General features: G+C 43.9%; 1 protein-coding gene and 1 long non-coding RNA gene across 3 annotated transcripts in view; one reads left to right on the top strand and one right to left on the bottom strand.

Annotated features, from left to right (window-relative positions):
• Positions 1-17,063, bottom strand: part of myot (myotilin) — a 29,039-nt gene extending 11,976 nt beyond the window's left edge. Inside the window, exons 1-8 of one of the 2 annotated variants that reach the window (XM_069196183.1) lie at positions 16,893-17,063; positions 9,841-9,915; positions 9,164-9,290; positions 7,669-7,734; positions 4,412-4,553; positions 4,136-4,159; positions 3,813-3,932; positions 2,793-2,958 (exon numbers count right to left, since the gene is read on the bottom strand). In XM_069196183.1, the coding sequence (XP_069052284.1) occupies positions 2,793-2,958; positions 3,813-3,932; positions 4,136-4,159; positions 4,412-4,553; positions 7,669-7,734; positions 9,164-9,268 (623 nt within the window). In that variant the 5' untranslated portion in view covers positions 9,269-9,290; positions 9,841-9,915; positions 16,893-17,063. The remainder of the gene's footprint in view (positions 1-2,792; positions 2,959-3,812; positions 3,933-4,135; positions 4,160-4,411; positions 4,554-7,668; positions 7,735-9,163; positions 9,291-9,840; positions 9,916-16,892) is intronic. The other variant, XM_069196181.1, reaches the window with a different exon arrangement.
• Positions 17,064-17,443: 380 nt separating this feature from the next.
• LOC107077693 (uncharacterized) lies at positions 17,444-20,310 on the top strand. Its single transcript, XR_001478688.2, has 3 exons — positions 17,444-17,638; positions 18,417-18,607; positions 19,392-20,310. It is a non-coding gene; the product is annotated as an uncharacterized lncRNA (long non-coding RNA).
• The last annotated feature ends 582 nt before the right edge of the window (positions 20,311-20,892 follow it).

Raw genomic sequence — 20,892 nt, 5'->3', positions numbered from 1 at the left:
AGAGTAGAGTCCACTGCCCTTAGCACAGACCTGACTCGGACTCTCCCAGGCCTAACGGATGTGCAGGAATGAGAATAAGATGTGTTGCCCTTCAGTTTGAACCCGGGTTTCGGGATTTACTAGCTACAAGTACAAACAAAAAAAAATCAACACACGAGGAAATCCGAGAACGCCTGTCTAGCGAGAGCTTATAACAATGACTGTATCACATACCTAGGAAATAATACGTCCAGTTCTGTTCTGGGAACTGCGCTAGGGGAATGAAAAGACTGGAAGACACACAATTCCATGACATCACGCATTCCAGAGCGCTGCAAGCACCTATTCACACTCACTGACCGCTGTGCAAACTAGACGGTGTTAAATAGAAGACGGTCCTGGAATAGACCGCTGCCTTTTGTATTAATCCTTATTTATCATTTTGAACGATTTCGAATCCAATTGCTTAAGAAAAATACTCTGAGTCATTTTCAAAAAGATAAATGTTTAAACTGCACGGTATGAGTTTTCAGAAGACTACTGTACGACAGCAATTTAGCAAATGAAATTGCTCCAATTTCCAAAAACAAGAACATCGCCCGGTCCAGTTAACTGTGAAGCCTGAACATCTCCCGCAATTTGGCGCGACACGCGAAAGTTTGTCCACCATCCCATTATCACAGTGAAAGCCGATAATGGATTCGATTTTTTCAAAAAAGGCAGCATTACTTTCCCCAAGAAGGTCCTTGAAGTGCTCAACACTTGTTTCAAAACAAGTTCCGAAAATACCCAGAAAGCCGACACTGAACACCTTCAAGCCTCAAAAACATTGCAGACAAGGGACCCACCATTCAATCGGTGAACTTGTTCACTTTTCCCCCTGCAAGTATCCGAAGAGAACAGAGATCAATCCAAGACCACCTGTTCACGCAGGAAACACTACAGTCTGCTCTCCAGCGATCCGCTTATCCCTCCCTCTGTGAGCACACTGGTTGAAGAACCAACACACCGGCTTACCTGAGCTCACCTCCGCGGATACTCTGCTAACAACAGCTAGCGCGTCTGGACGAACAAAGCATGAAGCGCTGCAGCTCGGACGAGCTCACAGCAGCTGGGTGGATAGGCGGTCGGACAGCCCCGACTCTGCTCCTCTTATTCGCTGCAGCTCGGGTGGTGACGTGGGAGGGGGACACCCGCTGATACCCACGTCGTTCTCCAGTTTTCTGAGCTCAGGAGGCGTCTTCGCACGCCGTCAGCTCAATGTGGATGATCTATTTATACGTGTATCGTTTACTTTGCAACATCACCCAACAGGTCGCTAGCCGCACCCCCTCTTAATTGCTTTTAGAAATAATCAGTCAGATAAAAAAAAACAAGTTGTTTCACTGCATTTTAGGTTAGTCTAAAACCTAGGGTAACCTAGCTGTGCTGTTACTTTCATTGCGAATAGTACTAGTACTTAACAGTAATAAAATACTAGTACTCTTATTAATAATATTAGGTCCTGACGTACTTGTTTAGTTTCGTAACTTAAATCAGAAATAGCTTTTCAATTTCCCAACATTGTTGCGCACATGCCGTGTTCAATGTGTTAGTTATTCTTCTGGCCATTTCAAATCCGAACAGTGAGCACTCTCTCAGACAAACCGATACCAAGACAAGGCAGATATTTCGTCTTTCTATTGAAACCATAAAAGTGGTTTCTCTGGTATCAGTTCCAGGTTAATTCCCAACTACGCTTTCAGTTCTTCAAACAGAAAGTGATTGTGGGGAAAATAGGGAATTTTTCAAATAAAACTCCACTAAAATTTTTACATCATTATGTGTACACTGTGGTATGAAGTACACAAGGCATAAAGATTTTAACTGATAACACACCCTTAATGATAATTAGCTTTAACCATTTTCTTTCCTTTGATATTTAGCACATTAGTGACTGTAGCTCATTTTCAATACAGACACAATACCGCTTGACGAGAAAAAAATGTATTAAATTTAAATTTACGTAATGTATTTTTAAAACGCAGTCAAGAGGCAAAGTCTTGCCTCTTACTATGTTCACATAGTTCGTTACTTTATATTGAATTGAATCAACAATGAACGGTTATAGAGTTTTGCATTTTTAATTTGTACGAAAAACCCACCAGGAAAAGTGGACTGAAAATGGGTGGGTGTTCTATTCCTGACATGAGCAGTACCAGGGAAACCGATTGCTATATCTCTCGCAGAAAGTAATTTCACTCTTCAGATGTGTTTTAGTGGCTCCCTCTTCTGGCAACACTACAAAACTACGGGCCGATCCGGTAAACACGTAATTCCTCGCAGGTAAACAGCGTCCTTCATTCCAAAGAGCCAGTTTCATCCACCACAGAACCGCGGGCCGGAACCTCTCCGCACCAGCAGCCTCAGTGCAGAGCAGAACCCCGTGGAGAAACGAGAATTTGCGTTACCAATTGGATTAAGGGGGCACCTGATCGCAGCATTCAATTTAACCAGGACACTGGAGTTAATAGCCCTACTCTAACAAACTATGCATTCATCGCCAAATATTCAGGACCTCTATTTAACTTCTCTTTACAAAGAAGGCACCGCCTGCAGCCCCGTGTCCACTGGCAATACACTGGCGCACTGGTCTGGACATCCTTCTGATTGCAACAGAACAATGCTCCCGGAGCAGCGGACTCTCTGGTCGCTGCTGAGGACAGGGTGGGGGCCAGGGTTACACCTGGAACTCTGTACTGTACTGAGGAGGCACCCAGCTCCCCTGCAGAGGTACCAGCGCGCGCCACGGGGAATCAGGCCGGTGGTCTCACCCTTCCGAGCAGGGGTCCGCACAGGGCTCGCTGTCCTCCTCGGGGCTGTCTGGCCACTCTGGGGGCGGGATCTCCACTGCGCCATGCGGGAAGGAGGGCAGGGTGTCGGGGAGAGGTTCTGCAGGAGAGCTGGTGGTCTCCTCGTGGGCCAGCACCTCCTCCAGGCCTGTGGGCGATCACACAGACAGGTCTGGAGCGCAGCAGGGCTCTTTCCTCCCCGCGACACGAGCTCAACTCACACACAATCGTTTTTCAGACACTGAGAGTAATTTCATGTGGGCTTTTCACGTAAAAGAGACTCAAATAGCCCTGGAAAGCAGAGATTCTTGGTCAATAGAACTGCTGTCCTGAGAGAGAGGGTGTCAGTCAGTACAAAGCAAGTTAGGCTGATCCAATTAATAGTACATGGAACAACCCTAACCTGTAACCCCTATCCTACAACACTAACACAAAGCATAAACTATTAATATCAACATCATCCACTCATCAAAACCTTTTTGCCAGCATTTTGTAAAGTATGAAGTAAGACAGGCATATATATATATATTACAGTTCTAGTTTTGATTCACTAGTGTGATTTATGTGCTGCGATATGCTAGAGAAATGTATTTCCTGAGCAAAAAGTAGTGTAAATGATGAAAGAACTTGTAACTGCATTCCAAATAAAACAAAACAGTAGATATTTCCGGTATAATATTTCCTGCTCTTATGTTGTAAGCAAATGTGATTTCAGCAACGATGTGTACAGTTCACTCTAAACTCACACAACAGATGTATATAGTAGACTCTAATTGCATGCGAAGGGTGGATTTGTTAATATCTAAGGCAGCAAGTCTGGGATGTTTTAGGAAAAGACAGGTTATAATATTTGGAAGTTTAACATATTTTTCTGGAAAAAGCTGAAGTATTAATCAGCTGGACATGTACAGTATACTGTATACAGAAGACTGCCATAGCTGCTGACTTTACACAGAGGAGTTAGCAGTTCAATACCAATGAGCAGAGAGGGCCTGTATTTACCTGAGTAGACATCCAGCAGCGCACTGCAGGACACTGTGCCATACTGATTGCCTGCCACACACTTAAACATCCCAGAGTCCTCTGGGAAAGCCTCTGTAATAACCAGAGTGCAGACCTCCTCTGGGGACAGAAACAGAGACGCTATGAGCTGGATGCATAACCCTTTTAGCACAATGCTAATGTACAATTTAAAAACAAAATGTTGATTTTATCCAAGACCTCATCATAGACACCTCAAGGTGTCAAATCACCAGCTGATTGGATCATATTCCCCATTTTGTTTCCCTCGATATTTTTGAGAAAAAATTGTGATGCTCACTCACCAGGTACCGATACAGAACTGGCTTCTGAAAAAGAGGAGAGAGGTCACTGTGTTTAATACCAAACCAGCTTTGGCAGAAAGCTCTGATTGAGGGGCTTTCACAACTGATAAGAATAATTTCATTTGGATATTTTAACACACTGGAAATAGTAATTGCTTGTTAAACCTCACAACTAGCTAACCAATCAACCAGCCAGCCAGCCAACCAACCAACCAACCAACTAGTCAGCCAGCCTGTGTTTCGGAGGGCACAATCAGGTTCAGTGATCCTGCTTACTCTTCTTGAGGATCCGAAAGTCAGCCGAGTCCACTATCTGCTCCTCTTCCCGGTACCACAGCACCTGCAGCGGGGGTGTCCCTCGGACTCGACACTCCAGGACCACCAGCTGGCCCTTCACTGTGCTGACATCATGCAGACACTGAGACCGAGAAACAGGGAGACACCCACATCTCAAAAGTGAGGAACGATCTCTCGCTGTCACAAACAGCCCCCCGTAACTCCCCACACCCCGATCTCTCACTGTCACAAACAGCCCCCCACAACTCCCCACACCCCGATCTCTCACTGTCACAAACAGCCCCCCGTAACTCCCCACACCCCGATCTCTCACTGTCACAAACAGCCCCCCGTAACTCCCCACACCCCGATCTCTCACTGTCACAAACAGCCCCCCGTAACTCCCCACACCCCGATCTCTCACTGTCACAAACAGCCCCCATAACTCCCCACACCCCGATCTCTCACTGTCACAAACAGTCCCTATAACTCCCCACACCCCGATCTCTCGCTGTCACAAACAGTCCCCATAACTCCCCACACCCCGATCTCTCACTGTCACAAACAGCCCCCCGTAACTCCCCACACCCCGATCTCTCACTGTCACAAACAGCCCCCCGTAACTCCCCACACCCCGATCTCTCACTGTCACAAACAGCCCCCCGTAACTCCCCACACCCCGATCTCTCACTGTCACAAACAGCCCCCATAACTCCCCACACCCCGATCTCTCACTGTCACAAACAGTCCCTATAACTCCCCACACCCCGATCTCTCACTGTCACAAACAGCCCCCCGTAACTCCCCACACCCCGATCTCTCACTGTCACAAACAGTCCCCATAACTCCCCACACCCCGATCTCTCACTGTCACAAACAGCCCCCCGTAACTCCTCACACCCCGATCTCTCACTGTCACAAACAGCCCCCCGTAACTCCCCACACCCCGATCTCTCACTGTCACAAACAGCCCCCATAACTCCCCACACCCCGATCTCTCACTGTCACAAACAGCCCCCCACAACTCCCCACACCCCGATCTCTCACTGTCACAAACAGCCCCCCATAACTCCCCACACCCCGATCTCTCACTGTCACAAACAGCCCCCCACAACTCCCCACACCCCGATCTCTCACTGTCACAAACAGCCCCCCATAACTCCCCACACCCCGATCTCTCACTGTCACAAACAGCCCCCCGTAACTCCCCACACCCCGATCTCTCACTGTCACAAACAGCCCCCCGTAACTCCCCACACCCCGATCTCTCACTGTCACAAACAGCCCCCCATAACTCCCCACACCCCGATCTCTCACTGTCACAAACAGTCCCCATTATTCCCTGCACACCAAGACAGGAGTCATTACACAGCTGTTTTGATGTGCACTTGGTTTTTGGTTTAAAAAAACACCAAGTTGCATTGGGAACAAGAAATAAAAAAAAAAAAAAAACAGAGCTCTCTTCAGGCTGAAATCAAGACCATTACTTGTTTTTCCTAATGGGAAAAAAATAATCAGGCTAAAAAATAATAGTGAACAAATTACAGGTGGGAATGACACTGTATTAAGAATGTGCAGAAACTGTTTAGATACTGCACACTTAAATGAGGTTAGAAACCTAGGATTGAGTAGGCCGGTGGACAATTCCCAACTATGTCTCATTGTTTTGATGCTGAAAGCAGTTCTGAAATAAAGTCTAGTTAAATATTTCAATAAAGGACTTTATGTAGCCTATATCATAAAGAGGTCTCTTGGACCTGATGAAAATGCACACTAGCTGCAGGGGATGAGCTGCAGTGAGAACGTGCAACAGCAGATGGTGGTAAAGATTTGAAATTGCTCCTTCAGCTCTGCACAGGAATCACATTGCAGTCTCCTGGGCTTTCACTTTAAACACCTCAACAGCAACGGAACAGGAATAAGAGAGTGACGTGTTTTTCAGGTACGCCCAAGCTGGTCTTTGTGTGAATCCAGATTTCGGCTGAGAATCAGGGCATCAAACAACAAAGAGTGAAATGTCTCTCCCTAACATCCAAATCAAAAGAAAATATCCTCATGTGTTTCATTTGCTCCCTCACCGTCACAGACAGCCCCCCGGATTAATCAGGATTTCAAAGTGTATTGGAAATTCACTGCTTTCTTTTCACCATTGTGCATTGTAAAAGACACTGTGGTTTTTATTGGTGATTGATCAGTTGTGTCCTCTGAAAACGTGTTCCAGATTAAGCGGTACTAGGATGTAAATGTGAATCTCCTAATGCCATGATCTAGCACAGAATGATGACCTCGCCAATGGTACCCTTATGCCAGGGGAGTCTGATCTCATAGTGGGCAGGTGTACCTGCAGGGTTTCCAGGTCACTCCAAAACACTGACACATGAAGAGCTAAGGCAAGCTGTTGAAATGGTCCCATTTAGCCACTGGCTATCTGATTTAGACCATTAGCAGCTGAGGTAGAATGAAAACCTGCATCTTCATTGCAAAGCCTCGATTTTCACAGACGCTCCAGGATCAGGATGGGACACCCCTGCCCTAAGCAATTTGTGTTTTCTCCCACTGTGTCAATTTTCCGTGGTCCATTTTCCCCACGGAGAGATTGTGTTTTTGATTTAGAACAAATGAGGCCAAAAATAGCAGTGACAGGGCAATTTACTGTTCCTTGAACACAGGAGAAAAGCTCCCTAAGGTTGCAAAATCACAAAGTCATTCAGAAAAAGAAAGTCTCTTCAGTTAGCATCTAGACAAACTAGAAGTGCCACTTTTTAAAAAATTCTCATTAGAAGAAAATATGATTTGTAAACCTGGTCATTTTTGAAATACAGTTTGTAATGTAAAAATTGCAGCAGTAAAAATCCAAAAAGCATTATCAGATGACATTGGGGATAATATACTGAATTCTTTAAAGACAAAACCAAGAACAGTAATTTCTAGTAAGTTTCTGTAGTATTTTTAGATGGTAAAAAGTCATTCTTTTCTATGAAGAGTCTGTTGCCCATATGCCACACTCCTTTGTCATATTAGCAGGTGACAGAGTACCTTTACTGTTATGAGTCTCATTTTCTTCATTTTATTATTTATATCCCCTATGGAGAAACACACAAGAGTATGATATCAGGACGGCATGATTTCTGAACGCCCCCTATTCCAGATTAACCTGGATTCACAGCTGCTGTTCTGCCTCTGAAAATACAGTAGACTTCTTTGCCACAGTCATGGCATCTTACCTCACAAGGTCAATGGCAAAGGGAAACTCTCACCTTTACGAACGATGGGGCGACTCCCCCATTTCCTGAAGAGTGCTGGCTGTAGGATGGACTCTGCATCTGAAAATCAAGAAGAAATAGAATGAAAACAAAATAAAACAAAACATAAAGATCTGTGCTACAATGTTTACAACAATACAGTCTTACCACTCGCTTGAAAGGATTGGTTTCAGATAAAATGAGGCTCGCTGGAGCAGTGGTCAACATTGCTGCCTTGCAGTGCTGGGGCTCTGGGTTTGATTCCACCCAGAGTGCTGTCTGGAGTTTGTACTGTATGTTCTCCATGTGTTCGCATGGGTTTGCTCTGGGTGCTCCGGTTTCCTCCCACAGACCAAGAACATACTCGCAGGTTAATTAGCTTCTAGGAAACTGGCCCTGTTGTGAGTGTGTGTATCTGGGATTAGCGTCCCATCCAGGGTGTACCCTGCCTTGTGCCCGTTGCTGGATTATAATAGGGGTGATCAAGCAGAGGCCATAAACCTACAGGTTTCTTATTTGTTCACATTCTGCCACTGGAGAGCAGCATAAACCAAGGAAAAGGAAATCATTAGTTAGACCCACTACAAGTATAATTAAAACTGTAATGAAATTCTGATGCCTACTCAGCTGTCAAAGAAACAAGAGTGACTGGCTTGGTTAATCTGGTATATTATACCTGAACGACAAAAGGAATCACCATATCCTACAAAATAAGCTCTTATTACTTTTGTTCTGCCTCAGTACTTACAATAGAAACCAAAACTTCAGAAAGATCAATGGAGGAAAGGCAGAGTTAGGAGAGCACAGAGAACGTTTTGTTCTCCAGAGTAATGAGGCACTTTTAAATATAATTCATGATGAGGCCTGAAGTGCACTAAAATAGTGTTTATCTGTTAAAAAAAAAGAAGAAAAAAAAGCCTGGTGCCTGAAGCTGTTACCCACCTTTCTGCGGTAACAGACCTAAACAGAGAATGACTCTAACGCAGAGCTGTCAAGCTCAGTTCACAGAACATCTCAACATCTCCTAACTTACTTTATAATGGACCACTTATATCCTTCATTGTTGTATTTATTTCATACCTTCTTAATATTGCAGGCCAGCTCTCAGAGCATTTTGTAACTTGAGCCAAGTGCGTCTTCTCATTTATTTTCAATGTGTATGACTGCACACAGAGGGAGATACAAGGGATTGAATAGTCCAAGGACAGACAACTCCAATTCTTGAGGGTCTAGATCAATTGGGCTTTTATGCACATCATTCACTTAACAGCTGCCCAGGTCCTGCATATAAATAGCTAGTTCAATTAGCTAATTAGGTTTTTAGTTCTAGTAAGTACTGAGGGAGAATAAAAGACAGCAGCAGACCCTTCTATTTGCAGCCAGAGTAGTCTGTAGAGCTGTTCAAGATGGAGTGAGCAGCACCAGTGGCCAGTAAGATCTGGATGGGGACACCCTGCGTCTAGAATCAGCTAGAGCCAGGCAGGGGAACAGGAATCTGGGGAGCTCGTACCCTCGGGGAGCTGATCCGGAGTGGTTGGACCAGGCTGGAGTGTCTCTGCTGGAGCCCTGTGCCCGAGGAAGACTCCCGGGAGCAGGAGGAGATGGTGAGGGACATTGTGGTCGTCTTCTTCTGGAAACTGGAGGGGAAAACACAGTGTGGACGAGTCTTGAGGAGGGAGTCTTCTTAGTCTACAGTCTACAATGTATGTACCTGAAACTATGAAATATCATTGTTTTGCCAATTATAGTGACCCTAGGGACCATTATGCATGGCAGATGGGCCCCATCTTATGTACTTATGTCAGCCACCCTCTAGCTTTGCCCAATTCTTAAATCCTTTGGAATCTGTTGTTGACTTTGCAGGTGGTAAGATACCCAAGTCTGAAAATTAAGATTTCTAAAAGTCCTTTGGGCAGCAATGTTGTTAAAGATCCTTAAGAAAACAAAACGTAGGCTCTCAGTATTGCCCTGCAATACACTGCATAGACTAGTCTACATTACTGTGCTTGAGCAAGACAGCTGTTGGTACACCTTGCTTAGGATTAAGAGCAGCAGCGGTTTCCAGCTGCACAGTGGGGATGATGATTACCCAAGAGAAACTGTTATGCTAAACAGCAGCAATTGAAAGAGCACCTGTGGTCCACACTGAGAAGTGTGACCACAGCAATTGGTATAATTCATACTGACCACAGAGCATTCTCACACTCACTGTGTCATGTTACAGGAGGGGCCCAGGCGTGTCAGCGTCCAGGAGGTTCAGTTCTAAACAGGGGAAAGAACAAAAATGAAGCCAGGAGGTGAAGCCTCACAGAGATACAGGCACCTTCAGATTCCAAAGCTTTTCTTATTTCGTCGCTGTTCATTGTTTCATAACGATAGGGCCTCCTGCGGTTTGGAAGATGAAACGTTGGCTCTTTATTTTTATTTTCAAGATCACTGAATCTTGCATCAATGCTAGATAAGGAAACCCAGACAACAGAACATGTTATCCTTTGGATTTCGTCCTTTCGTAACACTATGGTCTGGGAAATCTTGCGATCCTTTTTTCTTCCAGTAAATCCTAAGGCCTCAGAGCTCGGTTGTAAAATGTGTCTTTACTGTTTTGTACTTTTTAAAAGAAACCATTTTTCATCTTCTAAATCTACAACAGTGAAAACAAATAAATATGAATTGCACTCCCTCAGAACTAAACAAGGAATTCGCCTTTTGACAAAGCTCTGGGGAACTATGGCCCAGCCCCCTGAAACCTGAGGAGACGGCATACAGTATATTTAAAGATGTACTTTGGAATCGAGGTTGTTTGTTTGTGTTTGTGTATGTGCGGACATGAGACTGGCCAGCACGTTGACAGTAGAGGCGGGTCAGTTTGTTCCAGCAATCTCCCAGGTGCCAGTAGGATCCCCCTGCTTGTATAAATAGACGGACTTTAATGCCAGTCCTCAGGGAGACCCGCTGGAAGGCAGGGAATGGCGGCTGTTTACTGTGAACAAGAGGGACTGAGGCTCTGAGAGACCAGTCCTTCCGTTTTCACAATGACCCCAGAACACAGCTGAATACAGCTAGTTCAGTTTTCCCACCACACTCCTGCGCTTTGTTGTACATCAGCATTCAGTCTGATTTAGATTCTCCAAGGTGCGTGGCCAGCAATTACTGCTGGACGCTGTATTGATGTGCATTTGATTGATAAATAAACTTTGAACTATTGGAGGGGTGGGCTGATTTTACTGTACTTGCTGTTACTTCATACGAATGGTAAGTCTTCGTCAGGACTGCTCACCCTTGTCTGTCTCTGTGTGTGAGAATTTCCTTGTGTGGTAGCATAGATAGGAGCCAATAAAAGTGTCTTTCAAATGCTCTCCAACTTGCGACAAACAGCAAAGAGGAAATGGAGAGCACTAACTATGGCACAGACTGGACCCTGAATCCACTGCCTCATTATTAATTATTAGGGTCTTGGTGATTGGTAATGCTTTGCTTCACTTGTTCCTAAACAGATCTCAAGTTTCTGGACATTCCTGATAAGGCTGACAATCTTTAAATATAATAATTATATTTTAGATTATATATATCTAATCTGATCATTAGAAAATATATCCCTCTTGCGATTAAGACATAGCAAAGAGAGAAAGGCCTCAGCAGATGTTTGCCATTTCAGTAATTTGCCCCTTGCCTAATTAATGGGATGGAGAGATAAAGAGTACAGAAAGCTTGAAATGTGTCAAGGGTTTATTTGGTCTAAGTCTCCAGGCTGAGAGACTGGGAACCTACCCTTGAGGACAAGGCTGACAGGACACACCCCCTCTTCAGGAGGAATGAGCCAGGGAGCTGCGACGGGAGTGAAGGTGGGGGGGAGGGAGGAGTGTGAGAGAGAAGCTCAGCAGGAGAGATACTTGTGTGTAGGGGAGCTTTGAGTTTTAACAAGACTTCATTGACAAATGATAAAGAATCACGGCAAAGGATACATAACATCCTCCCACCACTATTAACAAATTCATCCCTCCAAAAAAGGAAAAATAAACACCTACCTGTAAGCTACAACCCACATCACTAGACCCCGCTGTTCCAGTTCTCACAATTGAAAAAACAATTCTGCATTCACAGCTCTGCACAAGACACTCGTAAAACACTGTAACTCTTCAAATTCACTCAGACCTTACAAATTCCAAACTCATTCTGCTCCTTGTATAGGACAGCAGAAGAGAGCGAGATTAGTCTGGCCTCCCCCCCGAACTTCTCTTTCAAGCAACCCCTTTGGTGGCGAGTCCCTGGAATTGCGCGTAAAAAAAACAAAAAAAAACACTTGAAGTGCTTGGACTTCTGATCCCTCCCTGTCAAACACCCAAACGCTCTGCCTTGAGACAGATTTAGACTGGGCTTTCCAAACTCCACAGCAACCCAACACCTTGAAATGCTGGAAATGACAACACCTTGCTAGGGGGGCTGTCCTTAAAGAGCCAGACAGCAGACAGAGATTCCAGAGGGTCTAAGACATGTCCGAATTATAAGGCAAAATGACACCAGAACAAAGCGAGGGGGAACTCTCTGGAAAGAGGGTGGGCAATCTGAAGAGGAACATCCCAACATCTGTCCTTCCACACTATTTATATTTATGTTTCTATTATTATTTGTTTATACATACAATGGTACAGAGCATGGTATTTCCTGTGGTGAAGACACATTCTCTATGAAGTGTGGCGGGTAAATACTGCAACATTGGTGATTTTAGTGGAACTGTCCATGCTTTCATATGGAATGCAGTTTTCTCTTAATCACAGGTCCAGGATAATCACAGGATAAATACACAAAAGTATATACAAAAGTATGTTCCTTATATTTATTTTTATATTTGCAAATGCTCTGCTTTTCAACAAATCAGTGTTAATTGTTTTAGATCAAATGTTATGGCTCTTGGCTGGTTCCAGGCAAACAGGCCTGTCTGGTTCTGTGGCTGTCTGAGGCTGCATGGAGTCACAATTCAATTTGCAATTGTCCTTTCTCCATGAATAGCTTCGCAATTATCGAATAAGCTCTGGCTGGCTACAGACAATACATGTAACACCAGAAATATTAAAATGTTGTATTAAAATGTCTTTTGAAGCAATACAGGAAACCACCATCAGTTGGAAACACCTCAACTAGTTGCAACTTGCTAGCTGGCCTGTAGCTGAGAAAGATGCTTCAGTCAGTCAGAAGGGTGGCATCCCACAATTGACCTTGTTGCCCAAGTGCATTTCTTACAAGCACCATCTGCTTCTGCATTTGTTATTTTGGAGCGTGTAGAAAATCCCAAGAGCATAATATTGATGCAAAGCAATGTCTCCTAAATGAAAAAATGAAAAATGCCCCGAATTAGCAAAGTAATTGCTGTTTGGCTCAAGCAGCTGTCACGGATGTTGGAAGGGACGAAATGTGGAATGGCAGGAGAGCGAAAAAAGACCCTATGCGTAGTGGCAGGACAGGGGTTAGCCCAGGCTCAGCTGTTTAGGAAATGCCGTAGAAAAACCTATGCCCTCAGGCCACGGACGTTGGGCGACCTGGTGCTAGGCGGTTCTCAAGACATCCAAACCTCAGTGCCGTGCGAGGAGGAAAGTGTGACCCGGAAATATATAGCCCCAGACAGAGACACACCTGAAGGACAAGCAAAGCACAGGAAACTAGGGACAGGACAGAGTAGGAGCGCTCTCTAACTGTAGAGGGCGTGACAGCAGCTGTGTGGAGCAGTGGTTAAGTAGTGGTTAAGGCTCTACTTCACTCAAATGCTCCAGTAAAATGCTGAGCTGTATTAATGGGGTTAACGCAGTAGCCAAATTAATTAATTGTATTGACTGTTGTGTCAAAATGTCAGATGTACAATTTATTCAAAACAGGATGTACAGCTACCATCCGCATGGGGATATTCTTGGGTTTTATTTTAGAAACTGTCAAGAAAATACAGAAATGCAGGAGGCTTTTTAAAAAAAAGTGCAAAGACTTCATACAGAAACGCTACTGCCAAGTTTTGATGTCAACAATTATTGGTTATTGGTGGGAATGCAGAATATTATTGTTAAATTTTGCCCCTGGACGATAGCTCTGAACTCTATCTCCTGTACAATCTGCTTGCTAACCTGAAATGATTAATTTCTGTTTTTGTGTGCAAAGTACATTAAACCACAGGTCTTGAGGTTCTGGTATGTTTATACAATGTTGTGTCTTCGGTTCTTCAGCAGTTAACAGCTTTAAGCGCCAAGTGGGATAGAAATGAATATCTGCACTCCGAGAAACATGAGCTGTGCTCACTCTAATTATATCTGCTCTTTCTGCGCTGGATTTAGAATCACATGGTGGAAGATAAATTTTCCCCTTGCCCGGTTTGTCACTGGTTGCAGCAAAGTGCTTTGAAAAATCCATTAGGGTTTGGGCCACATCAGGCTTTTTTCATTTCGCACTTTTTTTCTTCTTCAGAAAACACGTATGGCTCCCGCCACTTCTAAAATGTTGCAGGAAATCAACTCTCTCTGTCTGAAGTAAGTCCTGCGGGGAGGAGCAGAGGAAATGGGCCAGAGAGGGAATTTTACACGTCCCATCACTCAACAAATTACACGCTGAACCTCGGGCGCCTCAGTGGTCCCAGTGACCAACACGCGGAGGACAGGCGACGGCTGTAAACACAAACGAATCCCGATGTTTCCTATCCCCCTGGGGGATAATTGCCAGGGCAGGGAACTGTGTCCGACTGCCATCTTTCTCCTGCTCGGGAAGTTTCTGTTTTTAGTACTGTGTGACTGGAGTGCAAATAGCTTATTGACGAGCTCGTCATCAGGCCCCTGCTTGTGTAAAGGCTCTTTACACACCTCGCTGGAACGAGCACAGACACGGTTCCTCAGGATCAATCATCTGGCACTCCGCTCTCAGGCTCGTTTCAGGAGACCAATACAGCCTCCTTTAAAACAGGAATTAAGCTAGCTGATGCAGGAAAGCAACCAAAAACAAATGAAGAAAACTAAACAAGCTCCCTTCGTGAAAATATCCCATACTGTTTAAACATTTTCCAATTCATCCCTCTTTTACAGACACACTGAGTTGAGCACATTCCTGATTTCTCACATCAACTTTACACCAACTAATGCACTCAGGAAAAGTTTTATTCCTGTCTATTCACGTTTTTATTCCTGTTTTTTGTTTGGAAGTCCTATTGTTTCTCACTCTGTTTTATACAATTTTTCATATTCCTCCAAAATGAAACTGAAAGTACATCCTCAACAGTGTGAAAGTACACTCTCATTGTCCCCAACATTGGCTAATTTCTTGCTCATAATAGCAACTAAAATAAGAATTTAAAATATCTGTATGTGCCCTGCATTCTCACAAACATTCTCCATTCTTTCCTTCCTAATAATGTGTGTTATAGACCAGAAGGTAGAAGGTGTTAGGAGTATGCTTTAGACCAATTCAAATTCAGATATAATTACAATACATTCTTTTAGCATGAAACTGGGAAGTTACCATATGTTCAAGGGAAGAAAGATGGCAATCATGGGAGTTTTTAATTAGATTTTTCTTCCACCAGCCGTTGAAATGATAGACATGTCATCGGTTTCTTGCAGAAGGAATGCTTACATTTCACCAGCCTTTTCAAACTATCAAGGCAGAGCGAGGAAAGTTATAGAGAAGGCAATTAGGGAACTGTGATTATACCATGGTACCAAGGTTAGATACAAAGTTTTATAATTGTAGGCAAAGTAAACTTTCCTAGGCAAGAGAGCACAAGAGAGGGCATAAACATGGATTCAGTAGATAATATATGGTAACAGTTCAAAGATTTTCTTGAAACACAGGACAAATTCAACCTTAGAGCAAGCAAACCCAAGGATAGAAAGCAGTGCCCCCGAAATGGTTTATAAATCAATTAAGAAAAATAGAGGAAAACATAAAGGAAATGACACAGGGCCATGTCTTCTGCAAATACTGTAGCTAACCTTTGCAATCACTAGTCAAAGTCGATATTCAATTATTTTCAAGCTTGCCAGTGAAGTACGCTTCAATATGCACACAGCTCTTCTCACTCGAGACCCTTTCCAAGGCACCTTGAGATAGAAAGCCCTTCACCTTTCAGTGCACAGAAGCATCATCCACACCTCCGAACTAATGGAGCACCGGGGCTCGCTGCCATAGTGTGATGTGTTCATGGTTTGCAGAGGAAGGCACTTGAATTCTCATCTCAAATGCCAAGAGGAAAGGTCATTGAGGTCTTACAGCTGCCTGGCTTTAGTGAAGTGGAGGAGATGAGATCCATAGTACCTACAGACGTTCCCCATGATCAAAGAAAAGCAAGTGGCTCATGTGAACGTGACTGTGTAAGCATACCTGAGGCTTTGTAGCTGCTCTGTGCTGAAGATGTATTTCGCAATATTGTTAGCTCTCTAGCCCTCGCAGCCACCCTGAGCTCTTGGTATGTCAGAGCTGCAGAATAACTTATCCAGACCCACCTCCTGGAATGCTGAATTGCCTCATGCACTGTGCTGCGTATTGCATCACCTCACTAATCAATTCCCCAGGCTGGACCTCTCGCTGCTACTGAAATAGTCCTGTAATACTGTTGTAGAACTTCCACAATGTGAAAGTATTTCTTTTCTGCAATTCTAGAACACGTTCGCACAGATATCATATGATTTTCATTATGTTTTTTGTTTTCTGCCAGTTTGGCATTTCTGCTAAATTGCTCTTCATGCAAGTGACCAGAGGTTTACAGGAGCAGTTTTTTCATGCAGAAAAGTGGATAGAAGGAAGAAAAAACAGAACGTTTCATCTTCACATGCTGAAAACACCAGAAAATAGTTTTTTGTTTCCTACTTAAAAAAAAAAGAGAAACAAGTCAGCAAAGTTCCAGCAGCTTCCTGTCATGTTAAGTTCTTCCTTGCACTTAAACCATTATCAGAGCAATGGCATCTCCTCATGGTTGACTGAAGCACCTTTTAAAAACACATCACCTCATTTTCAAAGCCTTTTGTTTCGGAGCAAATTTTTCTAAGACTATGTACAGACGATTAAGGGACAATGCTGACATACAGACATGAATGTTTTATTTTTGTCAAGCATTGTTTTGAGAATGCTTACTTGAGACCTTTCTGGATTTAGAAAAACTCACACCACAGCCAGAAGCTTTGAAAATCATCTTATTTCGATTCCCCAAATCCCCCCCCCAATGCCAGTAACTGTTCCATGGGGAAAATAGAAAAATGCAAATTCTTCAGCCTTACCAGTGTGGCACTCCACAGTTAATGAACAGATACCATTCCAGCAAACGGGAAAGAGCCGACCCTTCCTCAGGTTCTGCCGGCTGGGGGATTGTGCAGGGCGTCCGTACAGACAAGCAGCAAGGGTCTTTCCTTGCGAGGTCTGGGTGTCATCTGCTGTGGGGGGCAGGAGGGGGATTGTTTGGGGGGGGTATACTGCACACAACCCCGGCTCAGGGCTGCAGATGTCACATTTTGCATCTGAAGTGAAGTAAATCAAGGAAGTGAGCTCAGGCCCGGCTCGGGTTTCTGCCTCTTGCTCGCTCTCTTGCCTGCAGGACAGCTGACTCCGCACTTAACAGAAAACCAAGCGCTCTGGCTTCAAATGTAAACGAGCCACCCACTATCCCTCACTCATCCTTCAGCAGTGAAATGAGAAAAACACGTGTATAGGGCTGTTCACGCATGCACATACAGCCTCCCCTATTTTAAACCCACCCTCTTACCCAGACCCAGCTACTGGACTTTACTGAGCAACACATGTACATCTGCAGATTTGTCTTACTGTTCCAGACCTCACACACACAGCTCTGAGAAAGCGATCAGCTTATGTGGAGACCCAGCCCGCTGTGTCTTACTTCACTTCGACATAATCGATGCAAGCTTATTGTTTTTTTATTTGAGCATTTTTTTTTCTCCGTGAACAGAGTCACGACATTCCAGCCTCGGAACTGGAAACCTGTTTCCTGGGATGTTCTGGCTATGACAAGGTACAAGCTATCATCACACCACCACCGGTCTGATTGTGAGGCCCCAGTCAAAAGATAGGCACTCCTGATGACACAGTGAAGTGAGAGAACACATAATTATGGCGCTTAGCAATTACGTGCCATGACTGGACAGGAAAGCTATCATTCTGGCAGCAGCAAATTACTTAATAGGCATCACTTGGGACTCTAGCACTGTTTTTGTAGTGTTTTTCTAATTGAGCGGAAGTGGGATTTTGGAAAAGCATGGATTATGAAAAAATATTTTGGGGGGGCGTGACTCCACCTACTTGTTTTCTTTTCACTGTAACTCTTCGGATCGGAGCTCTTTCATCATGCTTCCCTTTTCACTGCCTCATCTTTTTCTTTACATGAAAAGAATGAAGTTGAAGCAGCAACATAAATGAAAGGGTCTTCTTCCCGATTATGTTTTAATTAAAATATTAACAGCTTGCTGGACCGGTGACTTGTCTGGGGTGTAGTTCTGCTTTCTGTCGTAGTCTTCCAGGATGGGCTCCAGGTTGCAGTACCCCCTCACCTGCAGGGGGCAGTGTTCTGATAACGGATGTGTGATGAAGGTTGTGACACACCCTCATCACATGATCCCTGAAGTGGTCTTTCGTTAACTCCCATGTCCATTATTCACTTTCCTGTTTCTTCTTTGTTTTAATTCAGGGAAAGAAAGAAAGGCACAATTTCTTATATATAATCTATCTTTGTATTTATATTTTGCTTATGGTAAATTAACTATAGTTTTCTGTATCTGTGTTGCCTTTTGTAGATCCACAGTGTTGTCCTTATCCCCAAAATGTGTCCCCCCTCCCGCCTTCTGGATGAGGCTACAGATCCTAACTCCTGTCTGGTTTAAATGGAGGCTCACCTGTCGATCAAGTGGAGCTGGGGGTGGAGCTTGGGGTTTTTAACCCAGCCCTCATGGTGTAGTAGTCAGTCTTGTCTTACTCTTTGTGTGAGGTTGGTAATCTAGTCTGTGTGCTGTTTCACTGCTGGATTTAGTGGGTTGGAATCTTCCGAAAAGCACATAGGAAATTCTTTTAAAACAAGAGCTAAAAGTTTGTCAGCAGTAGCAAATTTAAAATCCAAAAGTCCCAAAGAACTCCTAGGAACTCCACCACCTGACTCTATAAATTTAGAGCTGCATATATCACATATAACACTCATCTCCACCTGACTCACTAGTGTTCCCCAGTTTTCTTAATTGCTGCTTGTCCAAATAGCACAAATGCTATGGGGATTCTGAACAGCCCCTGTTGCTCCAAGAGGTCACAGCCCTCTAATGTGGCAGGTCTCTGAGTATAAGTTTCGCTGGCTGGCAGGCAGCTCCTCTGAATTCTTGGCACCACAACCCCTAGCCCGCCCCCCCCGGGCAGGAGCAGCTGTCCTGGGATCTAGCGTCAGAGAGCCCAGCCTGTGATTTCACCTGTTTGCCCCCGGCCTCAGCGACAGGGGCAGCAACTTGCCCCTCCGCCTTTACATTCATCAAACACCAACTAGCGGCTCTCAAACGTTTCACCATCTGCCTTCCTCGATAATACGCCAACAAAGCCAACAAAAAAAAAATCCAGCCGCAGGGTTCTGTAACTGTGTCCACCGACACACTTGGGTTCTCTGAAGCATCAGCCTTTACAATGCAGTGACCTTCTGCGCACCTCCCGTCTTCCTCAGTGGCTGACAGTGAGAGGTATAATAAATCATGTCCAGTATCAGTGACTCAGTGCTTCCTTTCTTTCTATGGCAGGACGGTACATGTGCTCATCCGCCTCATTCCAAAGCCATTCTGGTGCAGTTCGTCTGCAGTCTGTTCCAGAATGGTGCGTTTAGGCTTGTGTGGAGCAGCAGAGAACATTACTGCGAGGAGAGGAGACAGAACCAGGCTGTGAACATGGAGAAAGACATGCCTTGGCCTAAAGATGAGGCGCAGAAAGAAGAACGAGGTCTACAAAACAGAGAACACCATACTGTTCTAGGAACAAAACTCGGGAAATCGAGGAGACAAGTGTCAGGGAATTGTAAAAGAAAGTAAATGCACAGAGCTCTGATACATTGAATTTTCAGTCTCTGCTCCAGGGAGTTAATATTAACTGCCACATTATGTTATTTCAGCAGACAATATTCAAGACAAACCTTAACGCCTGTAGCTGTGCTAATAGTATTGCCACTGGAATTGAAAACACTGTGCAGTCTAGTCTTGGCCTGGCAGTCTGATTCAAAACAATGGCTTTCGTTTGCGTCTGTTTTTTTTTTTTCTGTGTGAATTATTTTCTTTCTGCTTCAAGAAAAACTGTAGGACTAAAATCATGAATACACATCAAATTAAAAAAAAGGAGAGGAAAAGCTGTTCCACTGTTTCTTCAGATAGCAGAATGAACGCTTTCTGTCACAGCTTGAAATTAAAACAGATGGAATACCAAAGGAGCAGAGCAATTATAACATCATTCTCCCTAACAACAAACTAAATAACTGGAAAATCGTTGTTCAGCAAGAGGTTAATAGACCTCTTCTCTGCTGTCTGTGAGGTACATTTTTAGCCTTCTGACTGTGAGTTTTGCTGTTTTATGTCTTTCTAAGATGAGGGCTGCCTTAATAAAGAGTCAGAAAAAGCTTTCAAATCACTGTCTGCATCAGTTTGTGATGCAGGAATGTTATTACACAGTTATGTTGTAAATAGACAATTTTGTGTGCAAATATTTCTAGAACAAAAATGGTAAGAGTGAAAATCTATTGGCATCAAGGTGTTGATAATGTGTACTTTTTGAGCACTTTGAAAGACTCTCTGAATGTGTCTCAGCAGGTTGTATTTTTTTTTCCCCAATTTACACCACAACGTAGAAAAAAATATCTGTTTTCTCTCCTGTTAATCATGGTGTGTGGAGTTAAGGAGTGATGCTAACCTTAGGTCCCCATAAACTTCTGGTAATGGCTCTGAAACTACTAGTTTCATCCCTACCTCCTGATGTCTAAACTGCAAAACTCTGAGACTGCATAGAGCCATGCACTCTAGACTGTGTGTTTGATAAAAGAGCACAATGTCTGAAAATGAACTTACAGCAACTAAGTAAAAGGATGAAAGGACTGTATTTTGGAGACTTTCAAAGAAAAATAAAAATAAATTTTAGTTCAGTCTATCCCTAACCAACATCACCCATGGAAAAACAAATATTTAATGAAGAGTAATTATGTGAACTTGATTATTCAAGTGAGTCATGCCATCTAATTTGGAGCAAGCTTGAATTCCTTAA

Source organism: Lepisosteus oculatus, chromosome 11 (genome assembly GCF_040954835.1).
Source record: "Lepisosteus oculatus isolate fLepOcu1 chromosome 11, fLepOcu1.hap2, whole genome shotgun sequence".
In the NCBI taxonomy this organism is placed as follows: Eukaryota; Metazoa; Chordata; class Actinopteri; order Semionotiformes; family Lepisosteidae; genus Lepisosteus; species Lepisosteus oculatus.
This window is presented reverse-complemented; position numbering and strand designations above follow the sequence as displayed.